The sequence below is a fragment of the Typopeltis vanoorti genome, chromosome 18 (assembly GCF_054136105.1).
Source record: "Typopeltis vanoorti isolate ZY-2024b chromosome 18, IOZ_Tvanoo_1.0, whole genome shotgun sequence".
Classification (NCBI taxonomy): domain Eukaryota; kingdom Metazoa; phylum Arthropoda; class Arachnida; order Uropygi; family Thelyphonidae; genus Typopeltis; species Typopeltis vanoorti.
Genome location: NC_143566.1, coordinates 18,598,854 through 18,622,142, shown reverse-complemented (window position 1 = coordinate 18,622,142; position 23,289 = coordinate 18,598,854). Strand labels below are relative to the sequence as shown.

General features: G+C 36.0%; 1 protein-coding gene across 1 annotated transcript in view; it reads right to left on the bottom strand.

Moving 5' to 3' along the window:
• Positions 1 to 23,289, bottom strand: part of Vps11 (vacuolar protein sorting 11) — a 457,238-nt gene that overhangs the window by 266,441 nt on the left and 167,508 nt on the right. The window contains exon 12 of the mRNA XM_090408066.1: positions 16,395 to 16,474. Coding sequence (XP_090264192.1) covers positions 16,395 to 16,474 — 80 coding nt within the window. The remainder of the gene's footprint in view (positions 1 to 16,394; positions 16,475 to 23,289) is intronic.

Genomic DNA, 23,289 nt, shown 5'->3' with positions numbered 1-23,289 from the left:
AAATATTTAGCTAGTTTGTAAGTGGAGGAATCAATGCCATCCACTATGGGACGTAATGGCACATTTTCTTTATGCATTTTTAGGAGCCCATATATACGGGGGGAGGGGGGTCTAGAGTTATATGGTTTTAGTCTGTTAGTAATCTCCAGAGGCCAAGAAGTGACCTTCTTAAGATCGCCAGATTTCTGAGATGGATGATGAGCAGAAGAATTGCTCATCATTCATCTCAGAAATCTGGCATTATTAAATCACTAGTTTCCAGAGCACACAAATTCTGCTCCTCTGAAGAATCTTTAAACCAGGAATTAGAAGTTATCAAAAATACAGCCATCCTAAATGGATATAATCCCAAAACAACTCAAAAAATCATCAGTCACTTCTGCATACATCAAACCAGACAGGAAGAAGTGCATAGGATTCCCACACCTTACGTTAAAGGCATCTCAGAACGTCTTTCTAAAATTATGAAGAAATACAATTTTGCCACTACTTACAAACCTATCAACCAAATTTACAACTTATTACCTTCTCCTAAGGACAAATTCTCACCCTTGATGTTACCTGGTGTTTATGAGATTCCATGCTCATGCAAATTATCTTACTTTGGACAGACAGGTAGGTCTGTTCAGAAATGCATCTCGGAACATCAAGACCACATTCATCTTCTTAAACCGCAGAAATCTGGCCTCTCTCAACACGGAATTGAAAATTCAAACCATAGGATCCATTGGGAAAAGGCTAAACTTTTACATAGATCTTTATTTAAACATGAATGTTTATACAAAGAAAGTTCTGAAGCCCTACTACACAGACCAAACCTAAACCGCAACGATGTTCTTACTATTCCTAAAGTATGGGAAATTATCACACAAAATTGTGTTAAATAATTAGCATTTTTTTTTTTTTTTTTGTACTACTTTAGCACGTTATCCACGTTTTCATGAGATTCTATTGTAATCATGCGCCCTAACTGTATGTTATTCCTAATTTTGTTTAAATACTGTACTGATGATGTTCTAAGATACTTAGGATGAAATATTTACAATTAAATAATTTTCACTGTGGTTTATACGTGTGTTTCTTCTAATTCTGTAGAGACTTGTATTCACTAATGGAAATGTTGGTATTTGGTGGTTTTGCTTTTGTGAGAACACAGGCTACATCCAATCTAATATCGTTGGCAATGTGGTTTGGAAGGTGATGAATCCCGTGTTCAATCTGGATCATTAATTCCTCGGCTGGTAATTTCGTAGGAGCAATGGCGAAGTTGTGACAGAGCGTTGAGTGCTTCAGGCTTCAAGATGACTGAAGAAAGATTAACTACAGTGTTGGTTTGGATGTCGAGTTCTTTAATTTATCAAACTTGTTGATATGTCGACTCTGTATTCGTTCGAATTCTTTGTTTCCCACAGTGCACGAGATGTCATGTAGAATTGACCAAAGTTCGTCCAAATTGACCAAATGACTTCAATGTTTGGATAGCTGAATTGTAGATGGTCGAGTTTCATCAAGAAGATGAAGACATCTTTGCGGTTTTTCAGCGTTTGGAGACCATTAAATGCAGCAGATGCAGTGGTGCACCCAGAAAGGGGTGGGGGCAAGGGGCCCCTTCCCTCACCCAAGAAAAAGGAAAAAAAAAAACTAAAAAATTTTCCAGAAATCGTTTCCTAATTAATAAAATTTATATTGTGTCATGTCTTCTATTTCTATACTACTTATGAATTAGCGATCATTGCAGATGCTCAGTCATAAGTCGTATGCAATGTATAGTGTGTATTCTCAAATCGCCTACTCAACTCCCCCCCAAGATTAAACTCTGAGTGCACTACTGAGCAGATGAATGTCACTAAGTGGGGCATGGAAACCTTCAGCCAGAGGAGATCAAAGACAGGGGATTCTAAATTTGGCATTCTCTGACAGGCATACAAAGGCACAGGTTCCACTCTTGCAGCAAAATGATTTGTGAAGACTACAATTTTGTCACTGAAGGTTGTCAGTTGTGGTTCACTGGGTCAGGCTCATATACTATCTGGTGGCCAACCTGTTACCACTGTAGAATGGAGTAGGGCCTGGATCTCTAAATATCACTCACACTGCACTTATAATTTAGGAGTATCTTACCTGTTTTTATCTGCTTCATCTCAATGATACCATATGTTGCCACAGTATTTTTGTGATCACTCTGCTATCTTTATTCCATTAATGTTTTTTTACATTAATTCTTCTGAGTTGAAGTCGTTTTCTGATAACTGACTTTTCAGTGTTTGCACTGCCCGGTGTAGATGAGTGACACCTCAAGCTGGAATGACACCTGATCATGCTGTGCCATCATATCTGTCTGTGGTTTAACCACCCAAATGGGCATGACATGTATATACATCTAAGTTACCATGGATACAAAGTGCACATTAAAATTGATATGACATTGAAATATATGATGAATACAGGGCTGTACTTGTGCCTACCTAGACACAAGAAACTCTAGCTGAGGCCTTGAAAAATTAGGGCCAATTTAAGATACCCCAAACAATGAGAGGGGGGGGGGGGCCCAGAGCACTCTAGTGCCTCAGAAAAAGTATAAGTATGGCCCTGGATGGATACAAAGTGCATGAAGAGTGTTTTTATCCAATGGCCAGTTGGGTGGTTAATGGTTAAGTCCAATAGTGTCAAAGGACTTATCATAAGAGGTCTATGCTCTTTCTGCAAAAAAGATCATCAAACTGTACCTTAAACTCATTCGCAGTTTCTGCACTCACCAATCAATCTCATGCAAAGAACCCACTATTCACTCGTCTGCTCACACTATTCTTATATAGCTTCCAGGGATGGCTTCTAGTTCTACCTTTGCACCCTCTACTCTATGATAACTCTCCACAATAATACATCCTCATCCCCTAAAACCAGATGACCAAATCTGTGCAAAGTAGTCCATATGTGACTTAATCAAAGCCTTATACATGGGAATCGTAATCTCTTTGCTTCTGCATGTCAATGTCCTCATTGTTGCCACAATCTATTGGGATGTTCTTACAATGTTAGCAATATGATCCCTAAACTTCAAGTCTTTGTCCACATCGCTCTCAGATCTCTCATCTCTTCCACCTCTTCAAACTCCATTAATTGTATACTCTGCATCCCAACTCTGCCTACCAACATTCAGGAACTTGTACCTTCAACTAAGTGAAGAGATTTTACATAATATTATTAATAATATACATAATATAATAATAATATAATAATAAGCCTGTGTAGCTCAGTGGATGTGGCGTTTGCACACCACCACGCTTGGCCGCACAAAGGAAGACTTCGTTTTGAGTCTAGTCGGCGACTAGAGGAAATTTTTCTAAGCCTTTTTTCGACCGGTTCCCGAGTTAGTCGATCTCTGGCACGGGCAAGCAGGTTTTTCCTCCTGGAAACTCGGGTTTTTCGTCCTGTAAACTCAAGAAAATCGACCGTAGAACCCACATTATTTCAGACATTAAATATATTGTGTTAGGGTTAGGGACCACGAGATGGCGGCACATTTGAGCCGTCTCTCTTCACTGCGTACCGCTTACTTAGTGATAGCTTTGGGCCATCTGTCTCTGATTGGGTACAAGTGGAGATTGAACTGCCCACTCAGTCTCCAAAAGTTAGATAGGGCTAAATGGCCTCGCCTACTCCCGTATACGGGAATAGAAAGGCATTAGCTGAAAAAATAATATACATAATATTTACATAATATTTTACATAATATTATTAATAAGATTAATACATAAGGGATTATAAAAAGGGTGGAGAGTGAGATATTTATGAAAAAATATTTAATATATATATATATATATATATATATATATAATAATTATAAATAAATATAATTTGACAGGAGCATGTGAAGAGAATGCCTGAAATCAGATTATTGAAACTAGCACAATTTCAACACAGTAGGGAGAAGAAAAAAAAAAAAATAAAATAAAATAAAATAAAAAAATAAATAAAATTTGTCCTAGAAAGACCAACTCAATTTAGAGAAGTGAAAAGTACAGGCTCTTTTCCCTTTGTATAAGAAGCAGAAAGATAAAATATACAGAAATTTAAAGTAACTTCATAATGAAGTCGATAAGAATGTTTTTCCCATGAGTCTAATTTTTTTTTTTTTTTTGAAGTGCATGTATCATTATTTTCTAACCATAAGCACATATACAGAGTAAAAAGTGACAATGTGACTTACAGTGCCAACCATAGAATGTTCCTAAATAACAAGTGAGATCATGCACACTCAATGCATGTTTCATACATGCTATGTTCTTTTGTCTAATATAATTTGAATCGGTTGATTATAGTTTGTAACAATTTTTTACTTTTTGGTGCCTTACATCAGTTATGTACCCTGAAGATGCTAACGGCCTTAGTTGGTGAAACTAGTTGGTAAAGCATAGTTGTTTGTTATATGTACTTGATCAATATAGTCCCATTAAAAATCTTTTTATAACTGTTATGGTCAAAAAAAATTACATATATATGTTAAAAAATGTTAAAACATTTTTTAACATATACAGAATTATAAAAATTGTCTACTCTGAAAGTTGTGAGAATCTAAGTCATACAAAGAAAATGTATTTAAATAATGAGTACCGTATATTTTTGTGTATAATGCGATCCACATATCATGTGAACTAGAAATTTTGTTTGAAATTAGTCCTAAAATGCCATGTCCACGTATAATGCGATCTGTTAATCTTGTTCCATAACATTATAAATAATACAATACGAATTAACGAAAGAAATATTTATTTTAAAACAAAATCCTTTAAATTCTTCATCTTTGAGTCATCAAACATTTCATTTATAAATTCATCTGTAGGGATTGCGTCATCAGTGTAGCAGTTGTCGTTGTCGTCTTCATGGTCTCCATTTTGTTGTGCATCATCCTCGCTTTCGTATATGACATGATCTTCGGATCCAACCATTGAATTACTTATTTCACATTTAAGAAATGAGAGTTGAATGATTTCAGATGGTATCGAATCCCATGTTCTTTAACCCAGCTGGTGACTAAGGTGATTTCAGACTTCTGAAAATTCCCACCCTTTGTCATCTTCACCAAACCAGATGACATCCATTCTCTCCATTTTTCACTTGAATAAATGGCTTATTCAAGCTGACATCAAGCGGCTGCAAAACGGAAGTTAGACCACCTGGTATGACTGCTAGGTCTGTACGTGGCTCACGTGCTTTCTCTTTGCTTGCCTCCGTTAAATGTGTCCGGAACATATCCCAGACTAGCATGCTTTGTTGACGTAACAAGCTACCTGGACCTATGTTCCATACTTGATCCAGCCACAATTGTACACCTTCTTCATCCATCCAACCTTTCTGATTGGCACGAACAATTACACCTGGTGGAAATTTCATATGCTTTGGAATTTTATTCCCTTTAAATATCACTGTCGGCTTTAATTTGGTTCTGTCTGCCATGCATACTAGAACAACGGTAAAATGCGTTTTTTCAGGTCCCTTTGTTTTTATGAAGACACTCTTTTCACCAACTGAGTTTACTGTTCGATTCCCAGGCATATCAAAGTACATGGGCGTCTCATCCATATTGCCAATTTGGGAAAGTTCATATCCGTGACACTTCCATAATTTTATGATAAATTTATGGAAGGACTGCACTTTTTCTTCAAGCTGCTTTGGTAACTTCTGCGCGATTTTATTACATATAATGCGAACCCCTAACTTTAAGTAGTATTTTTTACCATAAATTTTTCGCATTATATGCGATAATATACGGTAGATATTAAGATATTAAATAATATTAGTACCAAAAGTATTGAAAATATTGAAACAATGGTTTCATAATAAATGGTAGTAATACATTGTGACTGAAAATATTTCCATGATTGCAGAATATATTGTAGTAATTTCTATATGACCACATAACCTTACTGCTCTAAACACACAAACTTTGGAGCAGTAAAAGGGGGGGGTTAAAAATATAAAATGAATCCAACTTGGTCTCACTAATATGAAAAACAAAACTGCATTTCATGTATGATCTTAGTATTACACATAAAGGAATGGTGATTTCACAATCTAATCCAGCCTTCAGTGATAGATCTCAAGATCAGTACATATCATAGAGAGACAAATAATTGTCAAGTTATGCACATAATCCAACGAACGTTTAGAAATTATAGTTAGCAAATCACAATTCAAACAAAATAAAACAGCAGTAAAGTAATCAGTTGACGAGCTGAACAAGCAATGCAAAAAAAAAAAAAAATTATTCTGCCATTCCTAAGAGAACTTTCAATTATGCTTAATAGTAAAGGCAATTATTAAACTAGCTATCCAATACTAGGTCAATGATGATACGGGTAAAAATAGCAATAGCCCAATTACAAGCAAGCCTTTTACTTACTAACATTTCCAGTTCAATGATACTTAAGTGTCATAGCAATTTCAGACATCCATCGAACTGCAATCTTTCTCTATAGCCAACATTCCATAGTCCTGATATTGTCTTAGTCACTTGTCTCTGGACCCTCTCCAATGTTTCCACATCACATTGAAAACTAGGATCTGAGCACAACAGTCCAAGTGTGGTCTGACCAGTGCTTTATACAATGGCACAACCACTTCCATATCCCTATATTATTATTATGTGACACCTCCAGGGAGTCCAAAAACTCATCAAGGGAGAGTGTGCTAACAGCATCGAATGAATGAACCCCTTCCAACTACTAACCACGCTCAAACTTGCTTAACTTTTTGCATGAGCCATTAGTAGCAGAGGCTCGACCAATCTTTGCTGGCATGTTAGAGAACTTCTTATCATAGTGGTCCCCATGATTTACAGACTTTGCAACACTTGCAATATGCCCTCTAAACTTCAGTCTGCTGTCAAGCATTCTCCAAAATCTCAAACCTCATCCACTTCTTGTATTACAGCATCATCAATACAGTAGAGAGCCTTATATTTCTGTACTCCAAAATGTAACACCTTGCACTTATTCATATTAAACCTGCAACCCCACTTCTATGTCCAAGTCAAAATTCTATTTATATCTTCCTGAAGAGAATTAATATCAGCAGTGCTGCTTATAATTCTCCCCAACTTTGCATCATCAGCGAATAACTAGAGATCCCTCAGTCAATCCACATGATATCTCATTTACAAACAAGTTAAACAAAAGCAACCCAAGAACAGAACCCTGGGGGACACCACTGGTTACCTTGTTTTTGAGACACTGCTCCATCATACACAACCTGTGTATCATTCAGAGCCAATCTCTGATCCACCTAACCAATAAACTATCTATTTCCACCATCAGCAGCTTGTCCACCATCAGCAGCTTGTACAGATCAATCACCAAAGATAAGATATTATTTAAATATCTTATCTTTGGTGATTGATCAAACACTTTTGCAAAGTCCAAGAATATCACAGTATATGATTTTCCTTATCTAACACACTTGTTACCTTATCATAAAATGCAAGTAAATTGCTATAAAAAAAATAAAAATAAAAAACTATCCTTTAAAAATCATTGCTGACCATCATAAAGAATGCTATGCACATCAACCCAATTCTGTATTCTATTCTTAACCAATCTCTTCAACACCCTGTCTGCAACTACAATTGCACAGACTGGTCTATAATTGGAAACTTCTGTCCAAGAACCATGCCTGTAGAGTGGTACTATTTTGTCTTCTTCCCACTCCTTAGGAACCCTACCTACTGCAAGACTTTCATTGTCAAGGACATAGCTAACTGTTGTGCACATTCCTTAATACGTGGTAATATGTGATCCATTCTCACAGCCTTATTAGCATCTAACACAATCAACATCTGATTCTTTATTCTCCTAATACCTACCTTCCTTCTATATATTAGAGCATCATTTACACCAGCAGGATATACACCAATGAAGTGTTAATTCAATAATTCCACTATATCCTTTGCAATGATCCCTCTTCTACCATGACTATCCACCAGTGTCAACCTGCCATAATTATTCTTCCTGTAAACGAGAAGTGAGGTGAATGAAATGGAGGTAAATAGTATATTACAAAACCTTAATGTGAATACATCTGTGGGTTTGGATGGTATATCAGCTCGGGTCTTACGTGAAGTGCCAAAAGAATTGTCAGTGCCCTTGACCATTTTGTTTAATTTGAGTCTCGGATCTGGGTTAGTCCCAAGGGGGGTGGAAAGAGGGGAAAATAGTACCACTGCATAAGGAGGTTCCAAGACTGCTGTTGCAAATTATCGACCAATCAGTCGTTGTCAAGGTTTTGGAGAAAGTAGTGAAGAGAAGAATACAGGAATGGATAGATGATAATGGGATACTGTATGGGCGACACATGGTTTTGTGAAGGGTAGATCATGCCTCACTAACTTGCTAACATTTTATAACACAGTGACGGCTGAGCTGGATAAGGGTAATGGGTTTACAGTCATACTGCTGGACTTTACTAAGACCTTTGACAGGATACCACATGGAATTCTAATCAGCAAACTGCAGCATATGGGGATGGATATAGGGTTGGTGAGATGGATAGGAGGGTGATTGACAGAGAGATATCAGAGGGTAGTTTATTCAGGAGTAGAGTCCAAAAGATGGCCTGTGACTAGTGGTGTGGCACAGGGTTCTGTTCTCGGACCACTACTATTTAATTTGTTCATTAATGATATCAGAAAGGATCTGACAGGAACTATTCATTTGTTTGCTGATGATGCAAAGTTGGGTAGAGCAATAGTGAATGCACATGATGTCAAAATTTTACAAGATGATTTGGATAGATTGTGGGACTGGCTAAGGAGAATGGATGTCAATTTAATGTGGCAAAGTGTAAGGTTATGCATTTTGGAGTGAAAAGATTAGCAGCAGTATACCACATTGGTGGAACTGTACTCCAGGAGATTGTTGAGGCCAGGGAGTTGAAGTTCAGGGGGGGGGGGGGGGGCAAATTGCAAAAATGGCTAAATCAGCTCATCAAATCACTTGGTTACTGAAGAATACTTTGACGAGCAGAGACAAGAAAGCTATTGTTACTCTGTATCGAGCCTTGATAAGACCGACCCCATCTTGACTACTGTGCCCAGATCTGGGCACCAGGGGTTTTTTCTTGATGGGGAGGAGGTAGAGAGGATCCAGAGGCGAGTGACCAAGATGATAGCAGGTCTGTGGAATGAACCTTATGAGAACAGGTTGAAGATTTGTGGGTTGCAAACAATGGTTGATGGGCTGAAGAGGGGTGATATGATTGAGACATTCAAATTACTGAAGGGTTTCTATAAGATTAATTCAGAGGATAATTTTCAGAACAGGTCTGGTGGTGGGAGGACTAGGGGCCATTCATGGAAACTGGGCAAGAGTGTAGTTAGCAAAGGTGTTAGAACTAGGTTTTTTGCATGGAGAGTGGTGAATGAGTGGAACAAGTTGCCAGAGTCTGTTGTGGGTGCCATGACTGTGAGTGGGTTCAAGGCAAGGTATGATAGATACTGTGTGGAAGCTAAATAGTTGTTGACGCGATGTTTAGGGCCTCCCTCGATGAGTCTAAAGACTCCTTGGAGTTGCCTGTAATAATAATAATAATAATAATAATATAATAGAAAAATTCCTCTGAATTAACCTTGACCTGACCAGTCAATCTCCTCTCATACAGCACCTTTTCTTTATTTACCATGCTTGTCACCTTCCATGCCTGCACTTTATACTCTTCATGGATTTGATCAACACCAACTGTCACCTCTTCCATAGTATTTTCTTTTTCAACACAGCTTGCTTGATTTCACTGTTCATCCATTTCACTCCTACTCTAATTACTCTCTTAACCCTTGGTATGCAGTTATACATTGCTTGTGTCAGATATTGCCTTATGAATTTTCATGCACTGTTAACATCATTTCTGCACAGCTCATCTACCCAACATAATTATGCTAACTGACTGCAGAGCTTTCCTTAATTACCTGCTTTATACTTCCACATATATCCCTTTTTCGGTGTAACTTTTTCTTATTTCACCACTTCCCAAACAAGTACCTCATGATCACTCACAAATTGGTCGGAGTGTTAATACATCATCAGCATCTACATCTTGTGAAGTTATCATTAAATCCAAAGCATTAAAGCCTCTAGTTGCTTTAGTCTCATACTGCTTAAGATATTTATCTCTCAGAAATTCAATAAACTCACTGTCCTTGTTTCCATATACTATCTCCTCCTTCTATTGTATATTCCTGCAATTAGAGTCTACCATCGGGATTACCTTCTCTTTACATGTTCAACCAATTTGCCTAAACATTTCACAATTAGTATTCTCTACATCTGCTGCCACATAATAGCATCCTATCAGATATACTAGCCTGTTAATTTAAACTCCTCACCACACAGATTCAAAACCTGTGCATGTACTATCACATTCCAGACTTTGTGGACACACAATTCCGTTGCAAATTATTCCGAAAAATTCCAATTCTGGAAAATTATATATCCTTCCATCTCCATTCCAGACAACCAACTTTCACCTACCAATTATCTTTGGCTATATTTCAATCAATGCAACAAACTCAACTCTCTCATTTCAAATAGTCCTTATATGTGTACAAACATAACAATCTCTGTGTCTATATTCTAGTTGCTATACCACACTCCTGTCTTCAGTCTGACCACTCCAGTTTCCCTGATCCTGACTCTGATTTCCATTCATACTTGTCTCATCCTCACCTTTATGCTGCAGCAATCACATCTTCAACCATGTATCCATCCTCCTCCTGTTGTACAATCCATTTAGCTGTGCTATCCTGCTTTACAAGTAGACTCTGATCATTTATTACATTAACTTCTTTACTCTGAGCCTTTTAAGAAAACGATAACCTTTCTTAATGCCAAACAGCAAACCCATTCAAATGCAATCCATCAACTTTAAATCATTCCAACTTTCCTTCAAATTCCCTCCATAGATTTACAAACGGAACCCCCCCCCACCTTTGCCTCACACAACTCAGCCATCTTATTAATCATCTCTGCTCTCCTCAATTCACTATCGTTATATCTGGGCAACACACTAACAACTTTTCCAGCAACACTATTATCCTTTACTTGTCACAAGCTTCCTCAAATCTCCATCAACATTCTTTTTTTCACCAAATAAGTCATTTGTGCTCATGACAACCACTAATTTTGGTGCTCGCTCTTTCCTTATCTGCAATGCATCAGTTTCATTGTTCCACTAGGAAATCAAGTTTTGTGCACTTTATTAGTCATCACAGCTCTAATGATCGAGTCCCCATACAATGATATATGATTATCTTTTGAGTCTTTCTTCATAGTACTTACTTCCTCCTTCTCATTAGCCAACATCCTTTTTAGATGTTTAATATCATCTTCCAGATGTTTTATTTCACTTTTCATTTTCACTAAATTTTGCCTAAGCTCTTCTACTATGTCCTGACTCTTGTTCTCATTTCTAATCACTCTAATTTATCAACACACTTTTCCCATATATTAATGCGTTCCTTTCTTTTCGTTTACCCTAACAGTCCACAAATCTTGCACATTTTTCAGCACATATATGAAGCAATTTTTACAATGCATCCACCAGGAAAAATCCAAGACAAAATTCGATCTTCATTGAAGCTTTCCGTGCCTCTATTGCATCTTTACAGATGCCATTTTCAGAAGCAGTAAACACAAACAAGTAGCAAAACAATAAAAACAAAGAAAATTCTAACAACAAACAGTACTGAAGGACACTTGTATCCAGAATGAAAAAAATGCAGCACAATTTATGATATAAAGCCACACTATTTAAAAACACTTTTTTTTTTTTTTTTTTTTTTTTTTTGTAGCATAGCTCAAATCTACCACTACATTCATTAGCAACACTGTATATACAATCTATCTACTCATGTATCTATAAATTCACAAGTCAGTATTCCTCTTGGTCCAAAGAGCAAGAGTACTGTCAATAGTAAGAACATTACCAGATTATCACAAACTAGCCACCTTGCATGCTATAATGTTATTTGTAAACATTTTAGTAGGAAAATGATTCGAAATTCACCTCACATTATACTATGAATTATTTATATAGTCTAAATAGCAAGGCATATTAGTAACTTAGATAACCTGCATCAAAGACCAAACAAGGTATTCTTCCAAGCACTTCAGGTCTCTGATAAGCAGTAATGAGGTTTTCACACACCAGGCAAAGCATTTACCACTTGAAATTCTTTGGTCTCTTAGGCCTTTCAATGGATGAACTGGTAACTTGCTATGCAGATCTTCACACGTGCTGCACATACCCAATATTTTTATGGGTGAATTTTGAAAAGTGGACACTGAATAAAGACATTCTAAAACTGAATCAGTGAATAAACTGTATCAATGATGTTCTAGTAAATTTGGATCATGCTCTGCAAAATTATAAAAACTTCCTGACCATATAATCCTTGGATGGGCTCTATTTATTTAAAGGCAACCCTTCTGCTATCTGTCCACAATTACCAAGACAAAAAAAAAATAAATAAATAAATAAATAAATAAAATAAAATATCCTAAAATATTCATGGCCCTGCAATTTTAGAATTGATTTTTTTTAATAAAAATTCAAATTGGGTAATTCTAATATAGGTTTAATGGCTTATCACAACACAATAGATAAAATAAGTACTCTGTTACTAATATTTAAACCTTCGATGAGGTTAGCGCAATCAACTTAGAAAATGCCTGGTTTTGTTGTTGTTTTGGCAGAGGATGACAGTCCTCCAAATATTTGCCAGTTTATTGCATCTATCATTACTGAAAAAAAGATGTTGCTTCAGAAGTAAAATACTATTTTGGGAATGGTATATGCTTGCTCCACACAAAAGTCCAAATTTAATTACGTTCAGCTGCAAAAAATGCCAAATATTTGAGAAATTGTCATCTTCCACAAAAACAAGAAAGCTAGTCACCTCTCAACTGCACCAGAGTGAGAATAATCAGGACATTAGAATATTATCTTAACTTCATGTTCGTAATTATTCCTGAACTATATGCCTTTGTGATCACATTGTGATTTACTGTAACTAGAAGAGAAACACTGGCAATGATGACAAAAATTCCACTGCCATACCTTACATTTGGGGCACCTCAGAAAAAATTTCATTCATTCTTAAAAGGTATAACACACACACCTCTTTCAGACCATACCAAATAGCTACCCTTATCTGCTCACCAAAAAGATTCTATCCATAATCTAGATCATCCTGGTGTCAGTATCCCTTATTGTAAAAGGCAGAATGGATAATTGTAAAAACAATAGTCCAATCAACAATAAGTCCTGCAAACTGAAAGAACAGCTATTCTCTGTCTAGAAGAACACAGAAACTATGTCCATCATCTGCACTACAGTCATTCTGGGGGTAGCCAGTCATTCCATGGGTACAGATCACCTGATCCTGGGGGGGGGGACCTCCCTTTTATACAGAAGTAGATATAAATCAAAGATACTATTTCTGCAATCCATCACAGCATTATAACATTCTCCAAATCTGAACAAATTCAACTGCATCACATTACTAAAAATCTGGTCATTTTGAGACCTCAGGCAAGTTTCCATCACTACATCCATGAGCACACCTGTGAATAATGTAGGAACCTACCTTTTACAATAAGTCTGTGTTTGCCACCCTGCTAGTGTACCTGCATGCATATGCTTAGTGTATTACTTTGTGTCCATGAATATGCCTTAGTTACCAAGGCAAAATAGTGACATAATAATTTAATTTAGTTAATTATTATCTTTAATGTTTTCTCCATTAAACGCCAACATGAATGGGTAGTTTGATAGTAAGGATTCGTCACCCTTCTTAGGAACAGGTTGAACATGGGCTAAGTGCACGGTTGAGGGTTAGATACCAGTGGTATAAGAGAGCATAAAAAAAAGGCAACATAGAATAGAAGTCAATTCTATACAAACCTTCAGAACAACCAGAGGTTTTTTGATGTGTCATTGGACAAGATTCTTCCAATCTCTTTCTGGGGAAGGTTACAGAGGTACAACGGGCTTTGTGTATTTGGAATGGCTGGGGAACATTTATCAAGATCAGCTATGTATGCATTGGAGGAAAAGTATAAAGCCAAGAGATGGGCATTTTCTATGGATGATGCAACAGAGGCATCTGGCTACAACAGGAGCACTGTTGGACAAAAGTTACAGCCAACTGCTTTGGCAAAAAACCAGAAGATCTGAATGCCAGTTTTTTTTTTTTATTATTATTATTATTATTATTTGTAAGCAGTAAAGGAGGAGGCAGTACGCTCAGTTCACTTACAGCCTTATACCTTTTGAAGAACGAAGGTTTAGATAAGGAATGACAGTCCAGAGTGGAATGGGGAAATATGTTTCCACACCAGTAGGGATTACTTCAGTGATATATTTAGTACATATGTTGGGATTAGAAGGCCAAAAACAGTAGTCTAACCCAGCGATTTTAAACCGGTGTACCGCGGCACATTGGTGCCATGAGAGGTCTTCAGGTGTAACGTGAGATTTATGAAAACAAATTAATTGAAAGAAATAATGTCGTAATTTGCGCATTTATTTATTAGTGTCTGGTCTTCCCTCTTCTTGTGTGTGTAAATCAATCAAAATTATGCCTATTTTTTGCCAGATCATCAAAAAAATTAAAAGAATATATTTTTAGTGTGCTGCAAAATTTTAATAATTAATCTAGGTGTGCCGTATTATGGAAAGGGTTGAAAATCACTGGTCTAACCAATAGAATGAGGCATAAAAATTAACAAAGGTCCATCCAGTTGGCACCGTTATAATGCCAGACAACTCATTATTTGGAGGTGATGTGCAAGTGTTGTGGTTTGAATTACCTAGAGGACATACTGAATTTACAGTGTGTTTGGAATGGTGACCAGTGAGAAAGAGATGTAGGGTGTTTGGGGTTATCTGATATTCTTGTAGGCATGTGAACAATTAATGTAAGATTAATTGCTCACATCGGTGGTGTGAACATTAAAATCTCCAAGAAGGTAACTTCAATGTTAGGAAAGTTCAACTGTAGAAAGTTCACATCTAAAGAGAAGTCGAAGAGTTCAGAAAGTTTATTGGGATTAGGTGACAGAGACTACAAATGAATTTGACTGAGTGGGAAAGAGAGATTTCCAGCCAAAGAAGGTCAAAGTCAGGTGACTGGATGCTGGCATGGTGTGTCAAATACATGAACAGATGCCACCTTTGGGTTGAAAGGAGTCAGAATGTATAACTAAGAAAGCAGATATGAGCAGTGCTTGGGGAGAATGAAATTTGGGTTACTGCTAAGAAAAGTATGTGGGGATTTTGCAGACTGGAAATGAAAGTGAATATTGTTCACTTCCATCTCCAGTCTGAAGCTGAGACCACATAATATTTGTAAAGTGGATTTTGAAGACCCTGTGGGGTTTATTGCTGACTGTGGGTCACACACATTTCCTATGCAATGCTTTAATCCTGGTTCTGATGATGGTTGTTAGTAGCACCGTTTTTTAAAATCATCTATGCATAATTGCCACTTTGAATTTTTCTTCTAGAAAACTAAATAAATTTAGTTTTATAGAAGAAAACTAAATCTTTTTGCACATATCTGCAGGACAGATAACAGAAAGATCAAAGCTTTGCTTTTCAGCAGAAATGGATAACTTAAACAGAACAGAAAGATCCAGAAGAGGAGGGAGAGAGAGAGAGAGTAGATGACATAAAGGAGTGGTGTGTAGAGAGTGTGAGTGCTAAGCCACCTGGCAATGGACAGAAAGGAATGGAAAGAATTGTGAAAACTACATCAGACAACTCACTGCCAGTGGAACAACAACAACACAGAACATTTCAATTATTTTCCCTGCCTCATCAACAAGGGGTTATTTTTATAAAAATTAACTATCTCCACTTTCCTTTTTCTATCTGTGAGGTATCTAGTTTTATTTTATTTTTACAAAAAACTCAAAGTGAAATTCACAAACCACTATTTTTTTTTTTGGTAATTTCTTTTAAAAATAAAGTCAGTACTATTCTGGCTAATACTAATAACAGAAATGTTAAATTTAATATTAACTAAAATGTCAAATTCCACAGTCTCTGTTATTTATTTATTTATTCTTGATTCTTGAATTAATAAATAAATCCTCTAATTCTTTTATTCACAAACAAGAGCAGACTCGATTTTGAAACTGTCAGGAAATAATTTGAAAATTGATGTCTCGGTTAGTATGAATTTTATGGTTGATTTTTCTTAACAGTAGCATTAAAAACAAAGTTTCTAGGAGAAAAAAAATCCTACATGCCTATGACAAAGAACAACAAACTTGGGAATCAACTAAAAAAAAAAAGTTAACATTCCATACAGAGAGTAAAAGATAAACTGACAGATTTACCTGATAGCTAAAGTATACTGATTCTTCCTGAACAACATATCAAGTTTACTTTGAGTATCTTTTTCTTGCAAGCTATACATCTTTGGAAAAGAAATCATAGATAAAAATCACATTTCCCTCTGCACCATAATTATAAATTCATTAATATTTCATTAAAATGAAAATTAATTATAAAACTACATAAATGAAAGGTGGTATAATTTCTCATCACTTGCCTTAGTATCCCATAATGCAAAGCACATCTCCTTGCAGACATGTATAATGCTATGCATTAAGTTGCTCCAGTTCTGAAAATACTTCAGACACAAACTTTGCTTGCTTACACTTGGATAAAGAATTAAAACAAATATATAATTGGTAGCATTCCAATTGAAAAAACTTCCATCAACTTATCTCTAATCCACAGAATTTTGATAATAAGATGTGACACCTTTTGGCAGCTGGTATATGGAAATATGATTTTGCCATTACTTCCACCTTAGTATCACCACCTCTGGATCTGGTTCCCACTGATGAGACCTCAATAAAGGTCGAAACTGGTCTGGATAGCTTCCCTTAATGCATAGCATTATACATGTCCGCAAGGAGATGTGCTTTGCATTATGGGATACTAAGGCAAGTGATGAGAAGTTATACCACCTTTGCCAGGAGTTGTCCCAGTCCTGAAAATACTTCAGGCACAAACTTTGTTTGCTTACACTTGGATAAAGGATTAAACCAAATATATAATTGGTAGCATAGCCAAGTGAAAAAACTTCAATCTACATAAATGAAAATAATATTCCAGTAACATGAAAGTATGCTAAAGGTGTTTTTGTTATGTCATGATAATGGAAGGCATAAAGTCAAGAAGAAGAAGAAACATGTATTCCTTGGGAAATGTAGAGGAAAGACTGATCTAGGGGAGAGCAGCAGAAGGAATGCATGAGGAAGAGAAATTTTTTTCAGTGCTGAGTAATTGCAGGTGTTTTTAATGGATTTAGAAGAGAGTAGGGAAATTGCTGATTACTGTCAAATGAACAGTAGCCATAGAAGTAATTGAAGAAGATGAAAACAGTGGAAATTGAAAGTAAATGGAGTGAATTAGTAAGAAATGGATCAGTAATCAATGCGATTGCTTTTTTATGTACTGAATCAAGCATTTTAGGATGCTATATTAAGTGCACCACTCCAAATAACTAATTTGAATAAAGTTGAGCTGTATGGTGATAAAGCAATGCCTGAATGAAAGCAAAATCCTGATTTTTTTTATTCTTTTAGAAGCAGGAGGTAATAACTGTAACATGTTTATACCAAGAGAGATTTGACACCATACTTTCAAAAAAAAAAAACTCATCTTAAGATCTGGGTATTACTGAAAGTAAGAATGGAAGGGGAGAGGTAAATAAGGTAGGCTTGTGCTTTTCTTTGCAATTATCTAAAACACATTGAAGAATGGTTTAGAGATCAGAATTTAGGGTATTGAAGTTGAAAGTTTTTCAACTTGGTTTAATCCTTTATCAAAGTTTGATCAAGAAAGTTTGAGTATCTTCACAACTGGGCTACTTGTATATAGGCTTAATGGCTTCACATCAATTGCCTTAGTGTCCCATAATGCAAAGCACACATTCTTTCAGATGTGTATAATGCTATGTGTTATGGTAAGGGCCACTACCCAGACTAGTTTCGACCTTTATTGAGGTCTCATCAATAAGGTAGACCCAGAAGGGATACCAAGGTTGAATATATTGAACATACCAAGTCATATATTTCCCATATACACGTAGAGAAAAATTTAATCACATCTTATTATTAAATTACTCTGGATCAGAGATAGATGTTGAAAGTTTTCCTAAATTACTTTAAGGAATAAACCAAGAATATAATTTCTCGGCATCTTTAATTTTAAAATTTAGGAAAGTAGAGGTTGATATTCTGGAGGTAGGCACAGTGTAAGGTTTGTTAAATGAGAAGCAGTATAGTGAGCTGTCATCGGTAAAACTGTGTATTGGAGTGGTAGTCAACTAAAATACATCATTGATGTAGAGAAGACATAGTCAGTGAGAGAACAGAATGTGGAATTCCAGCCATCAATTGCAAAATTAGAGGAGTGCAAAATTCAGATTTCATCAGATGCAAAATTCAGGGAACAGATTGAATGATAGCACTTGAGATGTCAAGAGCAACCAACCGTGACTTGCCAAACTTTTTAATGGTACTTGTCCAAAGATTAATGATATAATTAAGCAGATTTTCTTGTTGAGAGATTTTAGTGTTAAGAGATCAGAAGAACAACTTTCTTCTGATCTCTTTCTGTCAAAAGGTCAATGCTAGAGGAATACTGAGTGTTTGGAAGGGTTGAAGAACATCTACCAAGTTCAACTATGCAAGAATTTCAAGAAAAGTAAGAGGCCAGGAGATTGGCTTTTTTCTCAGTGATGATGCAACAGAATCAGAGTGTATCATGGTAGGGAGCAATGTTGGACAGAATTTATGGACAGAAGGCATGATTGCAATTTGGACAAGATGCAAGTTTTTTTGCTTTTAACTCTTTTAAAATCAGTTTTGGATCAGTTGATTGGTTTCTAGAGCTATTTTAAGCTTAAGTATAAAAGAAAGAAATTTTGATTAGCTCCAATTGAGATTTGCTTGGTACTTCCCTTGTACAGGTCTTGGCACAATATTTGAAGAACTAAGCTTTACATGAGGGATGGGAATTTAGAATAGAATGGGGAAATGTTTCCATTCCAATAAGAATTACTTTGGTGATACATTTAGGGCACATGTTTGAGTCAAAAAACAATAATCCAACTAAGGAAACGAGGTACAGGATTTATAAATATATGCACTAGATTATCTAGATGACAAATAACATTCATAGTATATGGATGTTATCTAGAATGTTTGGAGGGTTAGAATTATATAGCATTCTGGTATGCATGTGAACAATTTTTGCAAGAGCAATGGTGATGGAAAAGGTCTTGGCATCTCCCTGCTTAATGTATGCAGCTGGAAAAGGAAAGGCAACTAGAGTTGTGAACATTAAAATCTTCCAAAAAGATAACTCACTAGTAGCAAAGTTGAACCAGAGAAAAATCAACATTTAAAGAAAGCAAATCCTTCAAAAAGTTAACGGTTGATGGCATTAAGATAGACGGCACCAGATGAATTTGAGAGAATGGGACAGAGACTTTTAACCAAAGAAAGTCAAAAACAGAGAAACAGAGTTGGATATGGTAGATCTGAGAAAACATATGTGACCTTTGAGAAAAAAAGGAGTCTGTATAATTTGGAAAGCTAAGATGAGTAGTGCTTGAGGAGGTTGAAATTTGAGTTTCTGTCTGGAAAAGTAGGCAAAATTTTGTAGACTGTTGTGGTTTGAATTGAGAATACATATAAATTAAAGATACCAAGAAATTATATCTTGGTTTAATCCATTATCCAAATGTAAGCAAACAAAGTTTGTGACTGAAGTATTTTCAGGACTGAGGCAACTCGTGGAAGGTGGTATCACTTCACATCACTTGCTTTGGTATCCCATAATGCAAAGGACATCTCCTTGCAGACATGTATAATGCTATGCATTATGGAAAGGGTCACTACCCAGACCGGTTTCGACCTTTATTGAGTTCTCTTCAGTGGGAGTCGGACCCAGAGGTGATACTAAGGAAGTAATGCAGAAGTCATATTTTCATATACAAGTTGAGAATACATATATTTTTGAATTGGGTCTGGAAGGTTTCTGTGCAGTTTGCCATTGACTTAGGCCACATATGTTCCCTATGCAATGTTTGCATCCCAGTTTCAATAATGGCTCGATTTTCATGCCTTTTTTATACTCGGTGTTCATTTTTGGCAGTTTTCTTCCAACTGATGATGCAATCCACAACTTTCCCAGTGAGAGACATAAAATTTGACTGGGATTAAGCATGATGGAGAGGGAATGTGCCTTCAAACAAATTATTCACAGCTGCTATTAACTCAAATCTGTTCAGTGGTATATACACATAGGAAGTTAATTTCTATCTCTCCATTTGTTTTGGGGTCCAAAGTAGTAGTGGTGGTGGAGAATTTTTCTAGGATTAAAGTTGCATTTTCTAGCTATATTAATGATCATTCTTTATCATGAAGTGCTTTTCTTTCTTTTACCTTAATTGAACAGTCAAACACAATGAAAGCACAAAGTTTACTTGTGCTTTCACTGGAAAGTGTGTTACTATTGAGACAATGATCATGAATCATTCAAGCTTCTTTACTAAAAATTCAATTTTGCAGGAGTGTTGTCAAGGATGATAAGGCCCTGTTCTGGATTTTCAATATGCTTTCCAAAGTTTAAGATAAACAGCTTAATTGTAGGGAGGCAGAGAAGAGAAAAAAGGCTGGTTGAAGTTGGCTAGAAATTCGTACACAAATTCAGTGATCTTTGTACAGCAAGCATAAAACTAGGGACAAGAGAAATTCCATATAAACTTTTTTTTTTCTTATTTCATATCCAGTTTTGATAGGAGATTATTATAAGTCCAGTGTCCCTACAGAAAGTCCAGCATTAACAAGAAGGCTATTATTTAGAAGCAAGAATGAAAAATTAGAAGAGTAAACCAGTAAGACAGGACAAAATATTTACAATTGTGGAGGTTAACTAGAAAAAATGCAATCCTGGTTAGCTTTTTCAATCTCAGGTTTCTAATTGTCTAAACATGTAATCTCAGGATCCCAATAAAGTTTGTTTTTATTTTTTAAGTAATTTCTTAAAAAATTAAAAACATGATTTCAGAGAGAGAAAGATTCTCTCATCCTCTGCATCATGCATTCTGATTAAGCATAAACAAAGTTGGGCATCCAGATGAAATATTAATTAAAATAAAGAAAAAGTAAAAGTAATGGTTCCTTTAAAACAAACAAACAAAAAAAAAAACAGCAATGTGAATTATATAATGTCATTCTTTAGACTGGATCAATATTTTTTTAAATATGGAAAATACTACTGTAAATTGTTAAAATGTTATACAGCTGTTCATATCATAAAATCAACATACATATGATATCTATAATACAATAACTATCACTTATCTACATATCATAGGGGTCACTTAAGAGTGGAGCTACATTAAAGAGAAGCCTTTCAAGGAATATAGATAGCCCACTGGGATTTCACATCTACTTGTGGTACACATCTCACATGATGCTTAAGATATTTATCCCTCAGAAATTCAACAAATTCACTCTCCTTTTTCCCATACGCTATCTCCTTCTTCCAATTTCCATTACTGTAATAAAAGTTCGCCATTAGAATCACCTTTTTACATGCCCAACCAATTTGCCTAAACATTTCAAAATCAGTATTCTCTATATTTTCTGGTCTATAACAATATCCTATTAGATATACTAGTCTGTTAATTTCAACTTCACACTACACAGATTCAAAATCTTCATATGTACTATCATTTTCAACTTTCACTTTTTCTGGACAATTCTTCTGCTATCATTAAGAGTACTCTCCCTCCTCTTTCCATTTCTATTCTCACCAGTACATCATCCTCAGACAACTAAGTGTTTTACCTACAGCAATTATCTTTGAGTGTACTGACTCAATCAGTGCAGCAAATTCAACTTCCTATTTCAAATGTTCCTTACGTTTGTATATAAACATAACAATCCCACTGCCTTTGAGGCCATTCCACCAACATTCTCTACTCTAGTCATTATACCACAATTCTCTCTTCGGTCCAACCACTCCTATATCCCTGATCCTGACTCTGTTACAATTCATATCTGTCTCATTCCCAACTTTCTGCATTCCATCACCTTGTCCTACAATCACATCTTCAGCTTTGTATCCATCTTCCTCCTGTCCTACAATCTGTTTGACTGTGATAATCTGCTTCAAAATCACCATCTGATCTTCAGTTAGACTAACTTCTTGATTCTGTGCTTTCTCAGAAAACAATAGCATCTCTAGAAGTCTCACACCAAACCCATTCAAACGCAATTCATCAACCTTAAATCATTCCAACTGCTCTTCAAATTCGTTCACTCCACAGATTCACAAACTGAACCTGATTTGCCTAACACAACTCAGACATATTGCTATCAATTATCTCTGCTCTCTCTCTCTCCTTCACTCACTAATGATTTCCCTACAATGAACCAACTACAATCACAAACATCCAAGCCCACGACGGGATTTGAACCCGCAGCCTTTTGGCTGGAGAGCAGATACGCTAACCATTAGGCCAACCAGGCTGGCATATCTTTATATAGATTTGGGACACAGGAAAATACAAAAGATTTTAATTGGGAAGTGATCACTATTTTATTAAAACAGGACAAAAATGAATTTGATATAATGAAAATAAAAATATGTACAAAAGTTTTAAAATCAAAGTAGTTTCAGAATGGAAATGTAGAATCAAATATACAAATACTATTAAGAAAAAAATTACAGTTTGTAAACAAGAACCAAGCCATAGAGACTTGTTGACAGCTTTGAAGAAAACACTGATTAATTCAGCCAGAGAGGCATGCAATGAAGTTTCTGCAAGGAAAGAAATATCACAACTCCATGACTGACTCAATAAGTTAAAGAAGCAGTCATGGAGAAGAAAGAACCTATTAAAAGTTCCTAGCAAGTAACTGACTATGTGTTCTGAAAGAATACACAGAAAACTGCAAGAAAGCAAAGTAATGTGTAAAAGTAGCTAAATAAAAGCAATGGCAAGGTTTAGTAAGAACACAGAAGATAAGTCAGGAAGGTGACAAAATGTTCTGGAGGCTACAGAAAAAGCTTAGAATTGGAGGAAAGAGTAGCAACATGCATGCATGGGTGAATATGGGAGATGTGTTTATTGAAAACTTGAACAAGAGCAGTGAGAGAGCAATGGTCTGCAGAAAGGGTGATATTTTAATGGACTGTGGT